Consider the following 24229-nt stretch of genomic DNA (forward strand, 5'->3'; position numbering starts at 1 on the left):
TTTGACGTTCTAACGTCAATTGATGATGTATTAACCAATGCATTGTGCAGGACAGAGGGCCTACCTACTGCGCAGCAACCTGACTTGATGAAGCATTGGAGCCTGTACCTAAGAGAAAATTGATACAAGGAGAAAAGAGCATTCACACACATCACAGGACACACAACAAGAGATTGAAGCCTTGGACCATTACCAATCAGTTGAAGAATTGTCCTTACTAGTTCACAAAGTTTGATTTTCTGTGGTGGTCTTGAGACATTTTTTGGAGTCCCCTTGGTTAAGGCTAGTTTCTAGGACAGAACCTGACAGGGAGTTGTCACCAAGTCCAGGAAGGCGTAGGATAGATAGAGACAAGAGTCACTTCTATGTTCAGTCGCCTGAGAAGAGCAGCCTTTCATGGGGATTCAATAGTGTACCCTTGCATTGAGTATGGTAGGAGCATATGTTTGATTCACCTTTTTGTGATTGTCCCAGATTTTTTTGTACTCGTTTTTTGGCATTTGTACTCCAGGTACTGTGAGACTGCCAATCTTACTCATAGCACTTACACTCTGACAATAAAGATATATTGTAAAATTGGCTAAATCCAAATGACTTATTTAACTTTTAGGTTAAGGCCACAGTTAGTTGGTGAGGAAATACACAAGTGGAATATATGTGAAATATCATTGTGAGCTGGACACTCAATATTCCCTGGAGAGTGTTTTTTATGTGGGTTACTGACTGGGTTCATCTATCCCCCAATGACTAATGGATATTATGTGATTGGGTATACTGATTTTTGTACCCCTTCTTTCCCCCGTCCTACTCCTGTACGGACATGATTCATTTCCTTGGAATTTGAATATATTGTATCCTTGAAAATGAGTACTGGAGAACTCTGGAGTTCTCATCTTATGTTTTGTATTGTTGTTTTATGATCTAAAAATGCCAATAAAGACCAACTGAAAACAAATAAATAACATTGTGAGCTGCACTGTAATTTTGCACAGACTGGCTTCAGTCTCATCATTGTAACCTTAAAGGCTATGAGCTAAAATAATTTGATAATAGAAACTGTTGTGCTATGTAGCGAAATCTACATTAATACATTCACTAAGTCAACCCCAAGTGGGCCTTGTGACTGACCCACAAGGCGGGGTATCTAAAGTTTAAAAGTGACACATAGTAAATGTCAAGGTTAGTATGTACGCAGGGTGACTAGCTGAAAATGATTATTTTCTTTGTATAGATTGCTGTAGCTTTTTCTTTGGAGAAGGCATGTTTGTGAATAAAAGTAACTTCGACACAAAATAGGGTCAGAAAAACCTAGGAAGTTAATTTAGAGTCTGTTTTTAATATATCAATGGGAAAGATAGATTTTTGCAAAGTGTATTATAAAGGTAATTGTATTAAAAGCTTTAATTGTATTGCCTGGAAGATTGGCGGTAGTAAACCAATATTGCTGGGGTCTCTTTCTTCCAATGGCACTCATTTTCTGTTACCATTACTTCAGACGAGATTGTGTAGATTTACCATAACTTGGCCCACTCCATATGGACTCATGGGGTTATCTGCCAAAAACCAGTGGATGCCCCATTCTGCCATTCGCGTTGACCCCCACCCCATGAAGTTGTGTAGGAATGTCAGGGTTTCTGCTGATGGAAGACATTTTTCACTTGATGATCCACCTACTAATGAACCATCGGGTTGTAATGATGGCCGATTTGCCCTAATTAGGGTATGACAACTGTTATGGATTTCCCTGCCCAGGACCACCATGCCCGCTGTAAGGGCCATTAATGTTCAGTATTAGCCAATTGCAAAATGCAAAAAAAAAATGCCAAGCGAGAGCATTCAAAAGTTGCCTAAAACATGTACCTTAAGTGCACTTATACACCGTTACTTCCCAAGCTGAAATTAATAGGACTTTTCAGAACCATTATGCCAAGCTTTATACGGCTCCTCCTCTGGATATGACTGAAGCGACTACACATTTTCTTGTGGTGATTGAACTCTCCTCTATATCAAATTTGAATGCTAAAGAGTTGGCAGCCCCGCTAACCTTGGCAGAGATCCGCTCAACCATAAAGGCACTGGCCCGCAATAAAACTCTGGGTTCTGATGGCCTACCGGTTGAAATTTATTAAACTTTTACAGCATCATTGACTCTCAAATATTACAACTTTACACCACCTCTCTTGCAGAGGGCACACTACCTCCTACCACTAGAGAGGCAATAGTTACATCTTTATTGAAACCTGTCAAGGCCCCTACTGATCTTACTTCCTATTGACCTTTATCAATACTTAACACCGAATAAAAAATACTTAGTAACATTTTTGTGTCAAGATTACTTCCCTTACTTCCTAAATTGATACACTCAGACCAGTGTGGGTTCATACCCAAACGCATCACCTCACTAAATATTCGCCCTCTACATGCCCTGATGCATGTAATGGCTGCAACAGTCCCACTAGCGGGCTGTTTGTCCCTAGATGTACGTCAAGCATTAGACACTTTGAGTTGGCCATATATGCTTGCAGTGTTGACAAAGTTTGGGCTACCCTCAGAATATTGTAACTGGGTGAAATTGCTTTACACCGACCCCACAGCCCGGGCCAAGACCAGTGCAACTATCTCTCCTGCATATCATATTTATCGGGGTACTCGTCAGAGATGCCCCTTATCCCCCCTATTGTTTGTTTTGGCACTGGAACCCCTGGCGCAATATTTACGATGTGTTATGACTCCATTTGGCATCCCAACAGGCACGATGATCCACTCTATGTCACTTTATGCTGATGATATGTTACTGTCTTTTAAAGATCTGAACAAGAACATGCGACACATTGCAGAAGTGTTTTCGCAGTTCTGGACCATTTCGGGCCTGGGCCTTAATGCCTCAAAATCTGTGGCGTATTCCTTTTACGATAATTACAACAGACCCTACTTACAGTTTGGCCACTTATAATTCAAAGTGGAACCCACGACATTTAATTACCTAGGAGTACATATTTACAGAACCAGTGCAAACACTATTAATTCTCTTCGATCGCTGGTGGCATTCTGGACTACCTTGCCGTTAACAATAGCAGGCAGGTTGGCCGTATCCAAGATGGTTATGCTACTCAGACTCTTGAATCCTTTTGTAAACCTCCCCATTGCCCTAGCAACTTGGATCTTTAAAACACTGGATACCCTATTATCTTCCTTATTGTGGGGGAAAGGGAGGCATAGGTTATCCCTGACCAAGATGCAACTTCTGAGCACTGAGAAAGGTATGGGGGCTCCTGACTTTAAGGCACACTGCATTGTTGGACAATTGCAATGGCTGGCATATTCGCTAGCTGGCCACAATTTATTTGAGATTGATTATTCTCCTGAACTCTTACAACGCGGAACACTGCAGGCATTGCCGTGCCCCTGAGCTGCCAGAATGCGTAATCCCCCCTACCTGATGCATATTGCATTGCACTATTTGAAACAGGCGCTGAAATATGCACACATGCCTACACCATATGCCCCCAATATTCCTCTCTGTGGTCTACCTACCTGGTGTGGAATATTATCAAATGCTCGGTTGCGGAGCCGGACACAGCAAGGGACAGGGACGGTTGGTGACTTCTTTTTAGATGGTAACTTGAATTTGTACGAACTAATGCAGTACCAGACACCCTATTTCTCATTCATGCAGTAATCACACAATACATCAATACATCTGGAAAAACTGGCTGATGGATCAGATAGAACCCCCTATATTTCACCTGCTACGAGCCATCCACATAATTGAGCATGGGCGTCATCTTGTCAGATGGCTGTCCCGAGGACTGAGGGAACATCTCAATACGTCATTATTTACCCTTAGGCAGAAATGGAAAGGGGTGCTGGCAAGAGACTTAAAAGATAGGGAATGGAGCATAGCCCTAGAGCATCCTAGGCAGTATCCCGTAACTTTAGGCAAAAACAATACAACTTTTCATACTACATAGGGCCTACCTCACTCCACTGACACTACAGAGGGTAAATCCCACAGCTTCTGCCGATTGCTCCAGATGTTCCCATCAATCCGCAGACTTTATCCATATGTTGGGGACCTGCCCTACACTGGGGAAATTTTGGTCGGAGGTCACACGGGGTCTATCACAAATAACGGGGCGTTCTCCTTGGACTACTATAGAGGCTTGTCTGTTGGCTCTTTTCCCTCTCCCAAAGAAGGCGACTTTACTGCGCCGCTTTCCAGGGTTGGCGTTGATGCTCGCTAAAAGACTAATTACACATTGCTGGAAATCCCACATGGCACCACGTGAGGGCAGATGGAGGGAGGAGGTCGTTAGATGGGCAGTGGCTGAGGGAGAGGCGCTCCGACGTGAAGAGTATAGGGGATTACGTTTTGTGCCCTGGCGCAGGCGGCCCATTTTTTTCCAGACTAAAGTGACAGCAGGCACATGATGTGGGCTACTCACACTGCTCACTTCTCACTAGTGGAGAAGTTACGGCATGACGTCATGCCAGGTGAGCGTTGTAGGGGAAGGGAAATACTTTAAAGAGAGTAATTTTCTTTCTGGATTTCTCTTCTCTTTTTGAAACTCAAGAGCAGCAACATCGTCATGGTGTCACCGGAGCTTTAAGTGGAAGCTTTTTTAAATATTATATACAAGCCATAGTTGCTGCTTATTTATGTTATGCAACTAACAACCATTGACAAACCCAATAGTCCTGACTTCTTGTAGGTATGATGTTACTTGTTGTATCATATATCTGGATGCAATGACCGAAATAGCAAAATACAAGTCAGGCAGTACACTATGCTGAGCACAGATTTTTAGCTTACGTGTTTTTAAGCCACGCCCTAATTACATTGGACACGCCCCTTTGAGAGACCCCCCAGGTTTTTTTATCCCACTTAAAGCTCTGAGGGCAACCATCTTTTTTTGTCAGAAGCCCCACATCTGCGAATCTCTAAATAACCCCTAAGTATCAATCTTGCACAAGGATTTGGGGTTACAGTTTGCTTATTCCTTACAATTAAAAATAAATATGAATTATTAAATACATTATTTTATGACGTTTAAACTTAAACTTAATATTTGCATTAATTTAGAGTTGAGTTCCATATTTCTTTTAATTTAATTTAGTGAATACATGACAGGGTTAGGCTTAGAGTAAGAGTAGACGAGAAGAGCAGAAGTGAAAATCAAGAGCTGACCAATTGCACCAAGTAGGAGATGATAGTGTTATCCAAAAACATTTTGTATTTTCACAGTGGCGTCATAAACACCTACCAGCATGACTCAGTATTTATTTCCAGTATTGTTCTAGACGATGGGCATCATGAAGGTTGCTCCGTCATAGATGACCATATGACGTCATCAGTGAGGGCACAAGTATACTTTATTTTGACAAAAGTGTTAAACTTGGATAAGGTGACATTTTCTGTTTTCTGCTCATGTTAAGTTAAATCTAGGTGAAGAAAGTTCTAAAACAACTCTAGAGCTATTCTTCTGAAAGGAACATGATTAATTATAACCAGAAAAACAATATCAGACAGGGCTCAAGAGGGGAGATCTTAGGTTCTGGGTCGTCTTCAGATGATTTCATTTCAGTACAAAACTGAGAGTGTGACGGAGGGTCATAGAATGGAGTTGGAAGAGTTTGTTCGGTGGTTTTGATACTTCAAAGCGGGATGAAATAGAGAGGCTCCCAGAGTTGGAGTGATGACTATATTTATAAATTGACGTCTACTTAAATTAGAATTAAACCCTATATTCAACAGCTGTGGCAAGCTGTACGGTATAGCATAGTTATGTGTGCCGCAGTGGTGGGGTTTGATGACATATGTAGAAGTGGTGTAATAATACAGCACTGCAGACAAATACACCGGACGATACGTACACGCAGGAATAGGTTTGGAAGTTTCATACTGTCAAGGACTTAAAAGATGAATGAGACATGGAAAATTTTGTGTATAAAAGGTTTCTAGAAGATAGCAGAAAGCCATGGCAATTGAGGAGTTAGAGTGCCATTTTAGTCTAGGAGCTACATAGCACTTAGCCTGTAGAACTGATACCCAAGGCCAAAAGCTATATGAAAGAAATGTGGTGAACGGTGTTGTAATCATTGTGTCCTTGGGAGGTATGGACAGCATGATCCCTCCAGATGCATTATATTGCATCTATGGTTCATGACTGAGTGGACAGATTATAACGCTAAATCACTAAGACTACTTATCATAGCCTGGTATAACATACGCGGGCAGACTTTGAGGTCATCAGGCACATTTACCAACCTTTTGTTTTCCCTTCTGTAAATCCTAGGCCAAGTAAAGAAAGAGAATGACTGTTTTCGGATGTGGGAAAGAAATGGTCCAACAACTGTGTCTGTGTCTTCATCAATGGGTAAGTTTTGTGAAGTTGATGAATAAATCGATACTCTTCAGAGGGGTGCATGGGGATAATATTTGGATGGGATGATGATGATGTCTCCAATGGGAATTGAGGATTAATGTTAATATTGTTTTTATTATTATTAATAATACTATTGTTATTGTTTTTGTTATTTGGTATTGCTATTGTTATTAATTATTGTTGTTGTTGGTATTATTATTGTTATTGTGATCATCAATAAGTATGGGAAGAAGAGAAAGAAGTTAATAATGGTCATGTTTTGAGTATTAAAATAATAATAACACATTCAGACATACCAGGATCAATGAAATAAGTACGGCTATAATCAAAGACTAATTTTGAGCCAATTTGATGCCAAGCCCTTCTTCACTGGAGGACGGATGCCCTTTCTTTCCAAGAAAAGCTGAGTAAGTATACGAGAGATCAGAACTTAGCTCCCATGTGGATGCAATAGAGCGCTCCAGCAAACTCCTTCAGGGATGCTCCAGAGAGACACCTAGGGGTACTTACAGGAAGTGGCTAAACCTAACTCCTCGTAAGGACCTACGTCCACAAGTTAAATGATGCTGACATTTTCCATGGGTTCGCTCTGTGTATGTAGTGATGCAAAGGAGAGTCCAACATGCAAGGGCATAGACACACAGTACACACGCTGCACAAGTGTTCCACAGTTAAAAGTAAAGACTTCCATGGCTTGCAGACTGCTCACGAAAGTTCCAGTTTGGAACACGACTCAGTTGTTCAAGAGACAGAGTGCTCTGACATGATGCGCTACTTTAGGTTTAAATCGTTTTATTGGTTTGAAAGACAAGAAAGACAAAACAAGATGCATCAAGCAATTATGCCCAAATAGTGGGCCATATGCAGTCGACATGCTACACAGTACATTGGGAACAGTCAAGAGTGTCATCCCGATGCCCCACCCTACCCCCCCTCCCTCCCCGTCGCCCTTATTGCCTCCAAGGAGGTATTTAAGCCTGACAAAGAGCAAATTAGTGGCCATGAGGCTGGGTGGGATCTTGCGATAGAGCAGAGAGGCGCAGCAGGTGCATATACCTAGGGCAGGTAAGCTAGCAAATGATGAGCTGTCTTTCCGGCAGGGAATGAAGAAATGTCTGGCATCCTTCAAAAGTTAGATAAGTCATGATATGCCTTCCTTTTACTTTGCAAGTTTACTTGTATTACAAGAAGAAAATAAAATCGTAGTTCACTCGATGAGAAGACATGCACCAGATGCTAGGCTATACCTTAGTGACAGATCTGTGGTATATTGTTATTCAACAATACTATTGGAAAGCGTCCAACTGAGAAATAGCAGAAGGTGTGACATGTGGAGAGAGAAGTCTGCTACTAAAGCATGCACAAATGTGTGCTTGAGCGAAAGAGTGTGGCTGTAAACTGTGTTCTCTCACAAGCACATACTTGCAAACTGCATTTTGAAGTGCATAAGGTACTAGAGTATTGCTACTCACAAACTATAAAATGCTATTCACGAACCAGCTGTCAGAGACCTTCGCTTCCATCTCCCCTCTCCATTTGGTGAGGATTTCCACATCAAGGTGACAGACAGGGCCGGACTGGGAACCGAAACCGGCCCTGGCAAACTGCTCGGCCAGTCCCCCTGGTGGGGCTGAGGGGGTTGGCCGAGCTGGGGCGTAGAAATTTAAAGAAGAGATTATGTAGAGGGTTGCTAATACAAAAAAACCCATAAAAGAGTAAGACCATTGCCATTCACAAACTACTCTTCTAAAGGTACTACAACCCTAAGGTGCCAAAACAGATTTGAAATGGACTCCAGACCAGCTTTGGAGTAAGTGAAGCACCACGCATGGCCATTACCTGCAATACACTCCCATAATTATATTTATATATATCTATATATATATCTATATATATATATATATATAAATTCACTGAAAAAACCATAGGTTTCACACATGTTATAGTTAGCTGGACATTTTACTGATAAAAAACCAATGAAATTCCCCCGTTATAGTTAGTGCAGGCAACTATAACTCACGTGACCGCAATCCTCTGCTGATGACATATGTGTCTTTATGAAAAAAAAATATTTGTAATATATGTATAGCTAAAATTTAATGGAAGAAGACATGGGCAAATAAGTGTCTAAATACAGTATTAGCATAAGCAGAGGATTGCGGTCACGTGAGTTATAGTTGCCTGCACTAACTATAACAGGGGAATTTCATTGGTTTTTTATCAGTAAAATGTCCAGCTAACTATAACATGTGTGAAACCTATGGTTTTTTCAGTGAATTTGCAAGGTTTTTTAAATGCTAATTCCTAACTATAACGTGTGTGAAACCTATGGTTTTTTCAGTGAATTTGTACGGTTTTTTAAATGCTAAGTTACTTTACGCCATTCGTGGCGTGCGCGCCCACTTAACGCAGTTCGTACCATGCGCGCACGGTGCGCTTCGCGCACCGTGCGCGCACAGTGAGCATACGGTGCGCTTCGCGCGCCCACGCAGTTAGTGCCGTGCACGCAGGGTGGGCACGCGGTGCGCTACGCGCACCGCGTGCCCACGTTACGCTGGATGGGCCATGTACGCACGATGCGCTTCGCGCACCGTGCGCACATGGAGGACATATTATGCGCTTCGTTGTGAAAGGTAATGTTTGATTTTATGAAGTGCAGGTTTGCCTCATATGCCATGCTCAACTTGTGCCCTTCGGGCACCATTTGCACACGGGGTGTGGAGAATGTGAATAATTTTTATTTTTTTTTAAATTTTTTTACCGTACGCGTACGGTAAGCGTAATCGGCGATTTTTCGAAAAAAATTAAAATTGAATTTTTGGCCTTGGGGGTTCTTTGAGAAGACCTTCATCAAGGCTAGGTGGTTGGGAGCAGTCTAAACATCCCCTTTATATGTTTTTTGTCTTTGTTTTTCTTCCACCCCCTCAGACTGCGAGATAGAAAATGGCGGACACCGCTTCCTGGTTTCGACCGATTCGAATGTTTACTAATATCTAACAGCCAATCAGAATCGCGCTCGCGCACGTCACCGTACGCGTACGGTAAGCGCACGGTAAGCGCACCGTAAGCTGGCTCAGATATATATATTGATTTAAAGGCTATTTTCTCAGAATCTACTGAACAGATTTACACCAAACCTACAAAAGGCACTTCCTTGACCTGTAGACTACCTCTCTGCCAAATTTCAAGGAACTCTGTTCAGCCGTTCGGGCTGTAGCTGTGTCTAAAGGTCCTATGGAAAAATGCATGGGAAAAACGCGTTTTGGGACCCCCCTTTTATCTCAGCCCCCGCTTGACGAATCCCCCCGAGACTTTCAGGGTAGGAGCGTAGCGTAGCGCCCCATTAGTTTTGAAAATTTCGCGAGGATTCGTCGACCGGCGCCAAAGTTATTCAAAATAGAATGTTGCGGTTTTCCTATGGAAACAGGGTCCTAACTATAACTACCTACTGGCGACCGCCAGTAGGTAATATATATATATATATATATATATATATCCAAATGCACCTTGACGAAGCAGGCACCCTTCCAAGCGGGTCGGGGCTTCTTGGCGTCGTCACCGCCTCAATATTCCATACGCAAACCATACCGCAGTTGCAGCAAGTAGAAGCCCACCATTCGGAGAATTAAGTCAAATGTAGCTTTAATTTTCAAGGACAGCAGTCACAGAATGCAGCATTACGCGTTTCGAGCGTACAACGCTCTTAATCATATGCAGTCCAGAGGCTCAGCTGTTCCCACCTTAAGTATGCTGTGGTAGTGAACAGCGAGGGGGGACCACACACACCTTCGGTTTTAAAGTAACCTTCATCAATGTTAATGTTTTGTTTAAATACACGCACTTTGGCAATCAGAGTACATATAGTAGCTGAACTCCCATATTTATTGCATCGTGCAATTATTTCAACACAGAGTTCAAACTTTGCATCTCCATTGTCAGTGCTATCCGTAATCGGACTCCATTACCCATAATGCTTCATCTTGGTGTTCAAGTCACGGTGTGGCCTTCCCCTTAATTGCGACATTTAAGATGTTAAAATCTTGGATAACTGAGGAAAAGTTGTTAATCTATTTGAAAGGAAAAAGTTTCCATATCCTTCTTACTTGTAGGGAATAGTTCCCTTGATGATAACAATCCTTCCTCCGTTCATTCCACGAGCGCTCAGCCTCATAGCAGGAACCATTCAGTCAGTGTCTTGCTTCGCTGGTGTCCTTTCTTTTTGCCTTTTGTTTCTCCTAAGTGCGGAGGTCACCCTCCACAAACCCTGGCTGCAACCCAAAATGTTCCACGGTTTCAGGACCAGCGGTCCTTCCCTCGATTCAGTGGCGGAGCCTCCCATTTCGGTGGTCGCACCGCAAGAACCATCCATCCTGGGCCATAGTAGATGCAGCCGGCGGGTTGCCAAAGTGCGTGTATTTAAACAAAACATTAACATTGATGAAGGTTACTTTAAAACCGAAGGTGTGTGTGGTCCCCCCTCGCTGTTCACTACCACAGCATACTTAAGGTGGGAACAGCTGAGCCTCTGGACTGCATATGATTAAGAGCGTTGTACGCTCGAAACGCGTAATGCTGCATTCTGTGACTGCTGTCCTTGAAAATTAAAGCTACATTTGACTTAATTCTCCGAATGGTGGGCTTCTACTTGCTGCAACTGCGGTATGGTTTGCGTATGGAATATATATATATATATTACCTACTGGCGGTCGCCAGTAGGTAGTTATAGTTAGGACCACGTTTCCATAGGAAAACCTCAACATTCTATTTTGAATAACTTTGGCGCCGGTAGATGAATCCTCGCGAATTTCTCAAAATAGGTGGGGCGCTACGCTCCGCTCCTACCCTGAAAGTCTCGGGGGGATCCGTCAAGCGGGGGCAGAGATAAAAGGGGGGTCCCAAAACGCGTTTTTCCCATGCATTTTTCCATAGGACCTTTAGAACGAGCTACAGCCCGAACGGCTGAACAGAATTACTCAAAATTTGGCAGAGAGGTAGTCCCTAGGTCAAGGAAGTGCCTTTTGTAGGTTTGGTGTAAATCTGTTCAGTAGATTCTGAGAAAATAGCCTTTAAATCAATATATATATCTGAGCCAGCTTACGGTACGCTTACCGTACGCTTACGGTAAGCGTACGGTGGCGTGCGCGAGCGCGATTCTGATTGGCTCTTAGATCTTAGTAAACATTCGAATCAGCCGAAACCAGGAAGCGGCGGCCGCCATTTTCTGTTTCACTCTGAAAAAAAAAAGAGTGAAAAGAAGAAAAGGGGGCAATGAGGAGAGTTACAGACCCCCTAACATTTGTAAGGGGGTCAAAGAAGGACAGAAAAGTACAAAAAAAACATTAATTGATTTTTTAAAAAAACACGGGGTACGCTTACGGTAAGCGTACGGTGGCGTGCGCGAGCGCGATTCTGATTGGCTCTTAGATCTTAGTAAACATTCGAATCGGCCGAAACCAGGAAGCGGCGGCCGCCATTTTCTGTTTCACTCTGAAAAAAAAAAGAGTGAAAAGAAGAAAAGGGGGCAATGAGGAGAGTTACAGACCCCCTAACATTTGTAAGGGGGTCAAAGAAGGACAGAAAAGTACAAAAAAAACATTAATTGATTTTAAAAAAAATCACGGGGTACGCTTACGGTAAGCGTACGGTAAAAAAAAAAAATAATAAATAAATGAAAATCAGATTTAAGAGTTTAGAAATTAGGGAGCTCTAAAAAGAGCTGTTGTGTTTATGGAGTCATTTTTTTAGTGGTACCTACAAGTAAGTACCGATGCAGAGTCTAAGGTTCAAGAGGAAGACTCTGTTCCCTTCATCATTGAAGTGCACACCATCTCCTCTATAAATGTCTTGCATGTTGTAACGCAAGTTGTTGTGGTAAATGGCACCCATACCATAGTCACGGAGGAAAGCAGAAACAGATTTGTTGACGTGCTTTCTTGCTTTGTCAATCTGTGGACAGAAATGATTGGACCAGTTCCATTTTTGCCTTTGGCATATGTTGGAAAACACAAAGGCAGTTTTAGGGAAAAGTGTAAACAGTTGTGCAAAGGTGTCCTTCATAAGCATTTCCAGACCTACCCCAGTCAAAGTGCCTAGGTCATTGCCACCACAGTGCACTATTATGAGGTCAGGGTGTTGGATTTGAATGAAGGATTTCACCAATGGCATCAATTGGTGCCACTTTAACCCTCTCTGACCAATCCATTTAATGTCTACATTTGGCAAAGCAAGGTCTCTCACCATATCTGTTTTCTCTGCAAACTTTTCACTCCAGAAGACATAGCTGTGCCCTACAATCCACACTGTGAACATCTTCAAAGGAGAACTGGATGCACTCAGGAGGTGTCTTTCAGTAGAATGGCAATATGAAAAGAAAGACAGTTTGGAAATGGAGGCATACATATTTTTTTAAAACAAAAAGAACTGATTGGCTGTTTCATACCATTCCAGAATAAAAACTAGGCTGTATGTGAAAATTAATAGAAACATGTTTTTAATTGGTACAAAAAAATGTGTAACCAAAGAACAGTACTTTGGATTTGCTGTTAGGTTTGAAAAGTCAAGCACTCTTGCTCTGTGGAATTGAAACATTGTGTGTCGAACTTCTGACCTAACTGCACACAGCAGTGTTCCATGAGCTGTTGCTATGGTAGCAGGCAGAAGTCAAGTTGGGGGAAGGGTACTAGGCAGAAGTCAAGTTGGGGGAAGGGTACTGTTGGAAAAGGGTTGGTTTTCAACCAATAGAAATGTGTGATTACATGTGAAAAAAAAGGGGGAAGCACTGAGATTTGAAACTTACATGTATATGTGTGGAAAAATAGAGGGAAAGTTTGCCATTATCTGGTTCTGCTGAGAGGAGAGAGGTGAACACAACAGAGATCCTGGCTCTGATAATCTGCTGTTTGAGTGCCACATTTCTTTCACAACTAACTAATTTAAAAGGTGAGTTTACAGTTTGAGAGGGGATGTATGTGGTAACTTAAGAAATGAATAATAGAAATGGGAATTGTTTTTGTTGTAGTTACATAATGTGTCAGTCTGTAAAAGTGATTTCAAATTGAAAAAAGAGATATACACTTGCCCCCGAAAAAAAAAGAGCAGTAAGTGTGCTTTCAAATTGGCAAAGAAATTTCGTTTTGGCACTAATGTGAAAACATGACTCTGTGTGCATAGAAGAATTATAGGCAGAAATGTATTGCGTCTTGCTCTGGTGATTTCACAGTTGCAGTAGATGGAAAAGAGGAGCGAATTTTTGGGGGAAGAAGCAGAGGTTTAGCACACACCCATGTGCTTGCCATGTATAGTCATGCACAGTAATTAGAAGCGAGTGGGGTTTTCAGGTTTAAGTCTGTAATGCAAATACATTCAGCATCACTAAGGCTGGTTGCCCCTGCTGGAGTGTAGGCAGTCACAGAGAATACACACGGTGGTGGTCTGAAAAAAAAACAGCTTGGACATGTGCATTTAAATAAATTTTAAAAAAAAGGTTTCAGAATGTGTCAGTCTGTAAAAGTGATTTCAAAGTGTAAAAAGAGATTTTCACTTGGCCCGAAAAAAAAAGAGCAGTAAGTGTGCTTTCAAATTGGCAAAGAAATTTCGTTTTGGCACTAATGTGAAAACATGACTCTGTGTGCATAGAAGAATTATAGGCAGAAATGTATTGCGTCTTGCTCTGGTGATTTCACAGTTGCAGTAGATGGAAAAGAGGAGCGAATTTTTGGGGGAAGAAGCAGAGGTTTAGCACACACCCATGTGCTTGCCATGTATAGTCATGCACAGTAATTAGAAGCGAGTGGGGTTTTCAGGTTTAAGTCTGTAATGCAAATACATTCAGCATCACTAAGGCTGGTTGCCCCTGCTGGAGTGTAGGCAGTCACAGAGAATACACACGGTGGTGGTCTGAAAAAAAAACAACTTGGACATGTGCATTTAAATAAATTTTAAAAAAAAGGTTTCAGAATGTGTCAGTCTGTAAAAGTGATTTCAAAGTGTAAAAAGAGATTTTCACTTGGCCCCGAAAAAAAAAGAGCAGTAAGTGTGCTTTCAAATTGGCAAAGAAATTTCGTTTTGGCACTAATGTGAAAACATGACTCTGTGTGCATAGAAGAATTATAGGCAGAAATGTATTGCGTCTTGCTCTGGTGATTTCACAGTTGCAGTAGATGGAAAAGAGGAGCGAATTTTTGGGGGAAGAAGCAGAGGTTTAGCACACACCCATGTGCTTGCCATGTATAGTCATGCACAGTAATTAGAAGCGAGTGGGGTTTTCAGGTTTAAGTCTGTAATGCAAATACATTCAGCATCACTAAGGCTGGTTGCCCCTGCTGGAGTGTAGGCAGTCACAGAGAATACACACGGTGGTGGTCTGAAAAAAAAACAGCTTGGACATGTGCATTTAAATAAATTTAAAAAAAAAGGTTTCAGAATGTGTCAGTCTGTAAAAGTGATTTCAAAGTGTAAAAAGAGATTTTCACTTGGCCCGAAAAAAAAAGAGCAGTAAGTGTGCTTTCAAATTGGCAAAGAAATTTCGTTTTGGCACTAATGTGAAAACATGACTCTGTGTGCATAGAAGAATTATAGGCAGAAATGTATTGCGTCTTGCTCTGGTGATTTCACAGTTGCAGTAGATGGAAAAGAGGAGCGAATTTTTGGGGGAAGAAGCAGAGGTTTAGCACACACCCATGTGCTTGCCATGTATAGTCATGCACAGTAATTAGAAGCGAGTGGGGTTTTCAGGTTTAAGTCTGTAATGCAAATACATTCAGCATCACTAAGGCTGGTTGCCCCTGCTGGAGTGTAGGCAGTCACAGAGAATACACACGGTGGTGGTCTGAAAAAAAAACAGCTTGGACATGTGCATTTAAATAAATTTTAAAAAAAAGGTTTCAGAATGTGTCAGTCTGTAAAAGTGATTTCAAAGTGTAAAAAGAGATTTTCACTTGGCCCGAAAAAAAAAGAGCAGTAAGTGTGCTTTCAAATTGGCAAAGAAATTTCGTTTTGGCACTAATGTGAAAACATGACTCTGTGTGCATAGAAGAATTATAGGCAGAAATGTATTGCGTCTTGCTCTGGTGATTTCACAGTTGCAGTAGATGGAAAAGAGGAGCGAATTTTTGGGGGAAGAAGCAGAGGTTTAGCACACACCCATGTGCTTGCCATGTATAGTCATGCACAGTAATTAGAAGCGAGTGGGGTTTTCAGGTTTAAGTCTGTAATGCAAATACATTCAGCATCACTAAGGCTGGTTGCCCCTGCTGGAGTGTAGGCAGTCACAGAGAATACACACGGTGGTGGTCTGAAAAAAAAACAGCTTGGACATGTGCATTTAAATAAATTTAAAAAAAAGGTTTCAGAATGTGTCAGTCTGTAAAAGTGATTTCAAAGTGTAAAAAGAGATTTTCACTTGGCCCGAAAAAAAAAGAGCAGTAAGTGTGCTTTCAAATTGGCAAAGAAATTTCGTTTTGGCACTAATGTGAAAACATGACTCTGTGTGCATAGAGGAATTATAGGCAGAAATGTATTGCGTCTTGCTCTGGTGATTTCACAGTTGCAGTAGATGGAAAAGAGGAGCGAATTTTTGGGGGAAGAAGCAGAGGTTTAGCACACACCCATGTGCTTGCCATGTATAGTCATGCACAGTAATTAGAAGCGAGTGGGGTTTTCAGGTTTAAGTCTGTAATGCAAATACATTCAGCATCACTAAGGCTGGTTGCCCCTGCTGGAGTGTAGGCAGTCACAGAGAATACACACGGTGGTGGTCTGAAAAAAAAACAGCTTGGTTTCATAATGTGACAGTTTGTTATACAGATTTTCACTTGCCCAAAAAAAAAGAGGAGTTTGTGTGCATTCAAATTGGCAAAGAAATTTCGTTTTGTGACTATTGTGAAAAGAAATGTAGTAATATATTTAAATACAATAAAGGATTTTTTTTTTAGTTTTTTTGCAGGTATTGCTGAAGAACAGTGAACAAAATTTAAGATGCCTACAAAATCTCGAGTTCAAAAAACGCTAAAAAAAAAACTATATTTGAAGACAACTGGAGGACCAAAGTTAGTAGAAGATGCTGATGTAGGGAAAAAGAAAAAATCTTCTGGTAAGCAAAAAAAACAATTTATAAACAAATTATTCAAAACAAAGAAAAATGTACAAAATGTCTGTTGTCGGAAAAATGTAAAAAAACCTACAGAACAGCAAAAAATTGAGGATTTAGTTAATGCAAATATACCTTCTGCAATTGAAAAGTTTAACATAAACAGAAAAACAGCATTTAAAGAGATACGTAGAAAAATGTTTCAGAGAAGAGTTATGTCCAATTTGATAAAGGATATAAAGAAATATAAGCAAAAGGCTAAATATTACAAGAGAAAAAAAGAAATTGAAGCCATTGCAGCAAAAGCATTAGAATTAAAAAGGAAACTATTCATTTTAATTTTGAATAGGATGCGTACATTAGATAAAATGGTTAATGTACTGAAATCACAAAGCAAAAGCAAAAGAGTAGTGAACAGAACAAACTTTTGTAAAGTGTTTTTAGGAAAGTGGATGCATAGCTCAAGTAGTGAACCTTTTTTTAATGAAGAGAGCTATTTTCAAAGTAATAGTTTGCTGCATGCAGTTGACACCAGAGGTCGTTCATACGAAGTAAAAAATGGTTGCATAATGGAGAAGGAGATAATGGTTCCAAGAGATGAGGTACAAGTGATGGCAGATGAGGCAATGGGGAGACGTCCTAAAGCCCCAGTGTACACTTGGAATTGTAGTAGTATTTGCACTGTGCGTCAGGAATCTATTGACAGATTTCGAGAGTTTCTAAGAGAATATAGTAAAAAAAGTGTAAAACAAAAGATTAAGGTGCTTCAAAGTCTGGATCCATGCAGAGTGAGAGAGAATACTGGTTTGCAGGGTCATTCTCTTGCTTGTCTATCTAGAAAAGTGTGCAATAGTGTTTTCCATCATTTTAGGATGCTGGCTGTTCATCATACTGAAATGAGAAAGTTTGTGAGACGGTTGTATTTTGCCAAAAGTCCAGCAATAAAGTTAAATGAATTGAATAGGGCTCTGTTCCGAGGAACGGTATCAGATGTAGAGAAGGTTGTTGATGAAATTCAGTTTTGTTACTTTGGTCCTGAACAAAACAGTGCAGAGAAGGACACAGTAAATGAGGCAGAAGTGGAAGAGAATGTAGAACCTTGTGTAAGTAAGACATTTAATGATCACATAACAAAATTTGCAATAGTCTCTAATGAAAGACCAAATGTTACTTGTATTTGTTGCCGCAGAACTCATTATAGAAAACAAACTAGGAATGTTGATCTCTACAGAAAGAGTGAAAATGAAGATAATTATAAGTGGATGGATTTTGCAACATATATATTTCTTGAAAATTGTTTTGAATTGGGTGAAGATCAGCGTATTTGTAAATACTGCTACAACAAGTTAGAGGAAAATAGAATGCCGACCAGAGCTGTACATAATAATTTAGAATTGGATGCTATTCCTGCTGAACTTTCTGAATTAAATACATATGAGTCTATACTCATTCAATGTGTTCATCCGTTCCAGACCATAGTACGTATGGAGCCCAAAACTGGTAAATTACCTCCTTCAGATTTACTGAGAGGTTTAAAAGGTAGAGTGGTGTATTTGCCCTTGGATTTGAAAAAAAATATGGAAACTATTGATGCGGATACTTTGGAAACTGAACCATTAATTATTCTGGTTAATGGTGTACCTACAAAGAATAAGAAGATTTGGCAGGAGCTGGTAGATGTGCGGAAAGTACAAAGAGCAAATTTGTATTTGAAAAAAAATAACAAATGGTATGAATCAATTTATATAGTAGAAGAAGAAGAAGAAGAAGATTTACAAGGAGATACAGAAACACCAAGTGGACAAATTGAAAAAGTGGACAAGTCAAAGGAAGAAGAAATTTATGAACATTTTAGCATACATCCTCTCCATTCGAAAGAAGTTATGGGAGACAATATTGATCTCTTTCAGATGAAGAAAGCAAAAGGAAATCCCGTGAGTGTATGGGAGGAGAGCTTGGAAGCTCGATGTTTTCCCCAGCTGTTTCCTAAAGGAAAAGGAGGACGATACGATGAACGTCCAGAACAGATTCCAGCTTCAGAGTATCGGACTACAAGACTATATGCTGAAGATCCCAGATTTCGACAAAGTATCCCTTATTTGTTCCATCTTTTATTTGAAAGCGACTTGTCTGCACTGTCTTATGCAGTAAATCACATTTTAAAAAGTGGAGTACATTTACAAAATGTGTCTGCTAAGGATTTTATGGAGAAAGTGCAGCACCGAGATGATCATTTGGAAACACAACTGATCAATCTGATGGCTTGTCAGCGTGGGACAAATGAATATTGGTACCGACGCCATGGTGAACTAAAATGCATGTTACGCAATTTAGGAACACCAACATGGTTCCTTACCCTAAGCTGCGCCGAGTACGCTTGGGATGATTTACTGGATTTTCTACGAGAGGCCAATTCAAACATTGAAAACATCGAATACAAGACAGCAGGAGAACTGTGCTCATTGGATCCGGTTAATGTTTGCAGATATTTCAATCATAGATTTGAGGCTATGATGTCCTTCATCTGCAATAAAAAAAATCCACCCCTTGGAGAAGTAGTGGATTTCTTTTGGAGAAAAGAGTACCAGGCAAGAGGTGCTCCTCATATTCATATGCTGCTGTGGATCAAGGATGCCCCAAAGTTTGGAACAGATACTGATGAAGCAGTGTTATCTTACATTGAAGAATATGCAACATGTGCTATACCTAAAAGCACAGAAGAAAAAAAGTTAAAGGAGCAAGTTCTACGTTTCCAAAGTCATCGGTGTGGAAAATACTGTCGACGGAAATACAAGAGCAAAGAAAAATACTACACTAAATGTCGATTTGGATTTCCTAGACCTGTTCTTACAAATGGAAGAGTCAACAGTTTTATGTCAGCTGTGAGACATACTATCACAAGAAAATCACCTAAGAATACCTACAACCTTAAAAGAAAAGAAGAATCAAAAAATATAAATGACTACAACCCAGTCATTTTATCCATGTGGAACGCTAACATGGATATACAGTATGTTGCTGACAATTCCATTGCTGTTGCTCGATATGTAACGTCTTACATTACGAAATCAGAAAAAACAGAATTGAAGGAAATGTGGGAAGAGATTTCTCACGAGAAGACTGTCAGTAAGAAGCTGTACAGTTTCAGTTTGAAGATGTTATCGCATCGAGAAATTGGATCCTACGAATGTTCAGATAGATTATCTTCTGCAAGTCTCTACTCGAAGTCAAGAAGAATAATTTGGGCAAGTTTAGGCCTTGCAGCAATGAGAAATCGGGTACTGAAATCTGTTGGAGAAATTGAATATTTGGCACAGTTCGAACCTGAAAGTACAGATATATTGAAAACAAACATGTTGGACACATATTATCCCAAGAGAAGTCATCATCTGGAGAACATGTGTCTCTATGAAGTGCTGCAGAACTACATTTATTCACGGAAAGCTGCAGAAGACATCAATAATGGAAAATATAAAGTCGTTGGTGAAGAAGGATGTTTGGTGAAGCAAACCAAAGGAAGTTTGATAAATCACCGGAAGCTGAGTTGCGACACTACCGACAAGAAAGAATTTTACTACTTGGCTCTTTTACAGTTGTTTAAACCATGGCGTTCAGAGGATGAACTACTGGGAGAATTCCAGAGCTATGAAGATTCTTTTAATGCTTGCAAAGACAGCATACAATGCAGTACATTCTCAACTTATCTGCAAATGTTAAATGAAGAAATTGAACAGGAAACTACAATTGCAGCAGAAATAGCTAGAGACAGTTCTCAGGACAGCCAAAGTTCAGGAACATACAGTCAAGATCCCCTAGGACAACCAATCGTTGAAAATGAAGCATCAATAGCCATGAATGAAGTGGAAACGGCTATGAATCAAGCTCAAGAAGAATTTATAGACTTAGAAAATTTGGAAAGACAACTGAATCAAGAGCAGCAACAAATTTATGAAGAGATCAAAAACAAAATTGATCACGGATTTCTACATGAAAAAAAAGAGTGCTCATGCACATCATTTCATCCAATCAGGATGTATGTAAGCGGACAAGCTGGCACTGGAAAAAGTTTCCTAATTAAAGTCATCAGAAGCTACCTAAAGCAAAAAACGGATTCTACTTTGTCTTGTGTGGTTACTGCTCCAACTGGGTTAGCAGCATATAACATAAAAGGAATCACCTTACATCGTTTGCTAATGTTACCAGTGGAGCATGAGAACAAAATACAATTCAACAAGCTAACTGGAGAAGCATGCTTGGAAGTTTCAAGAGTATTGAAGAAGATGCAAGTTCTCATTATTGATGAGGTGAGCATGGTATCAAACTTAATGCTTGCCTTTGTGCATTTAAGAATGCAGCAAATTTTGAAGACAGACTATGACGTGTTATTTGGTGGAAAACACGTCATAGTTTTTGGGGATCTTTTGCAACTTACTCCGGTTAAAGGACAACCAGTGTTTAATACTGTGACACATGAAGACACGAAGAAGTCATTGGGAAGCATTGGAAATACAAATATTTGGTCCTTCTTTGAGTACAAGGAACTTACAACTAATATGAGGCAAGCAAACGATGAAGAATATGGAAGTATTCTGAAAGATATCAGGATTGGACTACTCACAGAAGTTGGGAAAAAAGCATTACAGAGTCGGCTGTTACATAACTTATTTCCAAATGAAGAAATAGTTGCAGAGAAAATATACAAGAATATTGCAGAAAACAAAAGTGTCATCTGCTTAATGCCAACTCTACGTGAATGCTCAATATTTAATGAGGAGCTTTTGAAATTGGAAAAGGAAGAGATCAGGAAATTGGAAGCAGTGGACAAAATTGAGGATGGAAGAATTACTGTCACAGTAACAGGCAAACTGAAAAATAAATTGGACTCACTAGAGAAGAACATCTCCAAAACAGCAGGATTAGAAAAAAATCTATATGTTTGCATGAACTGTAGAGTGTTTTTAAGGAGAAATTTGGATGTTGAAAAAGGCTTAGTAAATGGAGCGATGGGAAGAGTTGTGGGTTTTATTAATTATCAGAAAAAAGATGGAATTGAATGGTTAAAAATAAAATTTGATCAGATAGAGGAAGTTAAAGACATTTGTCGTTGTTCAGTTCGTTTCATGCTTGTGAAAGACTTATATGTACGTAGGAAGCAGTTTCCGTTTTCACTAGCATATGCTGTAACTATTCACAAGTCTCAAGGATTGACTGTAGATTGTGCATTTGTGAACATTGGATCTAGTGTGTTCAAAGAAGGTATGGCATATGTTGCTTTGTCACGAGTCAAAACATTATCAGGTTTATTCATGATAGACTTCGATGACTCAAAAGTTAGTGCTGATACAAACTGTGTAAAGGAGTATAATAGATTAAGAAGAAGCTATGCTCCTCATTTAGGTCAGTATCCTGTGTTGGAGAAACGTGTAGTTTCTCGTAAAAGGAGAAATGAGAATATCTGTAATGAAGATGTAGAGAGGAGGAAAAAAAAGAGGAGTGATGTAATTGCAAGCAGAAAGAATAAGGAAAATGAAGAACAGGTTGTAGGATGTCATTTTGAAAATAGCTCTGGTGTCAACTGCTACGCAAATGTAGTGCTGAATGTTGCTTTTTATCTGGAAAGTTTGCAAGAGCAGATAATAATAAATCAGGGAAAAAGATTCTGTTCAGAGCTCAGTCTCCTTTTTCAAAAGCTGAGTAAAGATAAAACTCAAATAGAAAGTGCTACTGATATTAGAAAACTTTTAGATGTATGTTCAGGACGAACACAGTTTTCTCAAAATGAACAGCAAGATGCTCACGAATTTTTGATGTATTTTCTTCAGGTAGTGGAAGAAGAAGGAGTTCCCATTGACATTTTTTTTGGTCTCTCTTATAAATGGGAACATAGTTGTGATAATTGTTATAATATAAGTGGTTCTATTGTTGATAATGAAAGGTTTATTTATTTGACATTGCCAGAGAGTAAAACAGTCACTTTTGCAAACTTAGTTAAAGATGCTAATCATAGCATGAAATGTGGTGAGTGTAATTCTGACATGTTATCAACATTAATTTTAAGGGAATACGGACAGTATGTAATTTTAATGATGCAACGATGTAGAGCTGATGGATCAAAATTGGATACTTTAATAAAGAAGTTTACAGGACAGCAATTATCAATTTCAGGAAAAACTTTTGTAACTGTTGCAATAATTTTCCATGATGGACCTACTGTTACTTCTGGACATTACACAGTTTATCTAAAATGTGAAAAAGGCTGGACACTGTGTAATGATTCCCAATTGATTTTCAAACAACGTTTGCCTTTTGATTTAGCAAATTCCTATCTAATCTTCCTGAAACCTAAATTTTAGAGAGACTTGGCAAGATCTGGACAAAATAATTTTACCATTTTACAGGATTACCATTGCAATTTTGTAGAAAAAAGATTTTTAAAATTATCATTTGGCCTAAAGGAAAGATAACCAATTGTAATGTGGACTTTTTAAATTTTTAATGCAATTTTGAAAAACCAATAATTTAGAGCTTATCGGTAACTTCTGCACATTTTAAATTTTGGAATGTTATTGGACTGCCATTGGAAATTTTTTCAAAAATGATTTAAAAAATTACTATTTGGCCATGTGGAAAAGTAAGCAATTCTATTGTGGACTAAATAAATTATTCAAAAAATTTTCGTGAACCAAAATGTTACAGAGAATCGGTGAGATCTGGACAGATTAAACTTTAGAATTTTAATGGTTTTCCCTTGGAAATTTATTCCAGGGAAAGAATAAAAAATACTATTTGGCCTAAAGGAAATAAAATCAGATGTATTTTGGAGTTATTTGAGATATAATATTGTGAATGTACTTCTGAAACAAAAATATCAGACGGTATTTTAAAGAAAAAAGTATTGTTTTTTGATGACATTTTTTTAGACTAATATGCATTTCTGTAATGATAAGTTTAAATGAGAAGAGATTCTGGGCTTTTTTAATACAATCTTTGAGATTGTTAATTTTTTTTGCCCGCTGTAAAATGATGAATGCAATTGCTTTCACAATTTATAGTGAAATGCAATATATTCTGAAAACAGCAAAAATAAGGCAAAAATTATTTTTTGGTAAAAAATGTAAATATGTGTACTGTATTATAAATTGTTATAAAAATATTAATACTTTTTTCTTTTTTTCCAGATCGATATAGAAAATTTTCGAAAACTACAACCATTTTAAAAACTATTTTTTAAAAAAACAAATGAATAAATATTTCTTTGAGTGAGTATGGTAAGTCAATAGTAATAATTGTAGTCTCTCAAAGACCTTGTAATGTGATAAATTATTTTTAGTGTTTTTTTTAAAAAAAAAAAAAAAATTACGCGTACCGTACGCGTACGGTAAAAAAAAAATTAAAAAAGTTTTTAAAAACATATAAAAAAAAGATGAAAGATAAGGTTGGCTCTTAAAAGAACCGTTGTGTTCATGCAGGGACAGAGGAAAGAAAGATTGGGAATATTAGACAGTACGACAAGTGTGCTGATCTATTTTACTGTTCACCAGGGAAACACTGGTCTCCCTATAAGTAATTAGATCGTGACAAGTGGCGCACCGTACTTCAACCCTCGCAAACCGAGGATTAATTTCCAGAGGGCCAGCAAAAGGAGATTCTCCCCCCACAGATGAAGGGCTCACCTGACCTGCAGAAGAAGGAGTCAGCCCTGCAGATGATGGTCCAGGCTGAGCTGCTGTGGATGTACTGGCTCGTCTTTCTGAAG

The 24229-nt window shown here is 39.4% G+C and overlaps 2 protein-coding genes across 5 annotated transcripts in view; both read left to right on the top strand.

Moving 5' to 3' along the window:
* Positions 1-24229, top strand: part of RUNX3 (RUNX family transcription factor 3) — a 460239-nt gene that overhangs the window by 111027 nt on the left and 324983 nt on the right. For all 4 annotated transcript variants that reach the window (XM_085647821.1, XM_085647818.1, XM_085647820.1 and 1 more), the window contains one exon: positions 6297-6377. Coding sequence is in view for 3 of the 4 variants with exons in the window: in XM_085647818.1 (XP_085503944.1) it covers positions 6297-6377 (81 nt within the window). In the remaining variant the exon portion in view is untranslated. The remainder of the gene's footprint in view (positions 1-6296; positions 6378-24229) is intronic.
* Positions 13216-23938, top strand: LOC146857335 (uncharacterized). The gene is made up of 2 exons (XM_085646818.1): positions 13216-13325; positions 16319-23938. Exon 2 carries the CDS (start codon positions 16362-16364, stop codon positions 22824-22826), a length of 6465 nt encoding a protein of 2154 aa, XP_085502944.1. The 5' UTR covers positions 13216-13325; positions 16319-16361; the 3' UTR covers positions 22827-23938.

This window comes from Triturus cristatus, chromosome 3_2 (genome assembly GCF_964204655.1).
Source record: "Triturus cristatus chromosome 3_2, aTriCri1.1, whole genome shotgun sequence".
Classification (NCBI taxonomy): domain Eukaryota; kingdom Metazoa; phylum Chordata; class Amphibia; order Caudata; family Salamandridae; genus Triturus; species Triturus cristatus.

Bases quoted from the DNA above. Each gene is read 5' to 3' on its own strand.
- LOC146857335 (XM_085646818.1), top strand. From the start codon at position 16,362: ATGCCTACAAAATCTCGAGTTCAAAAAACGCTAAAAAAAAAACTATAT.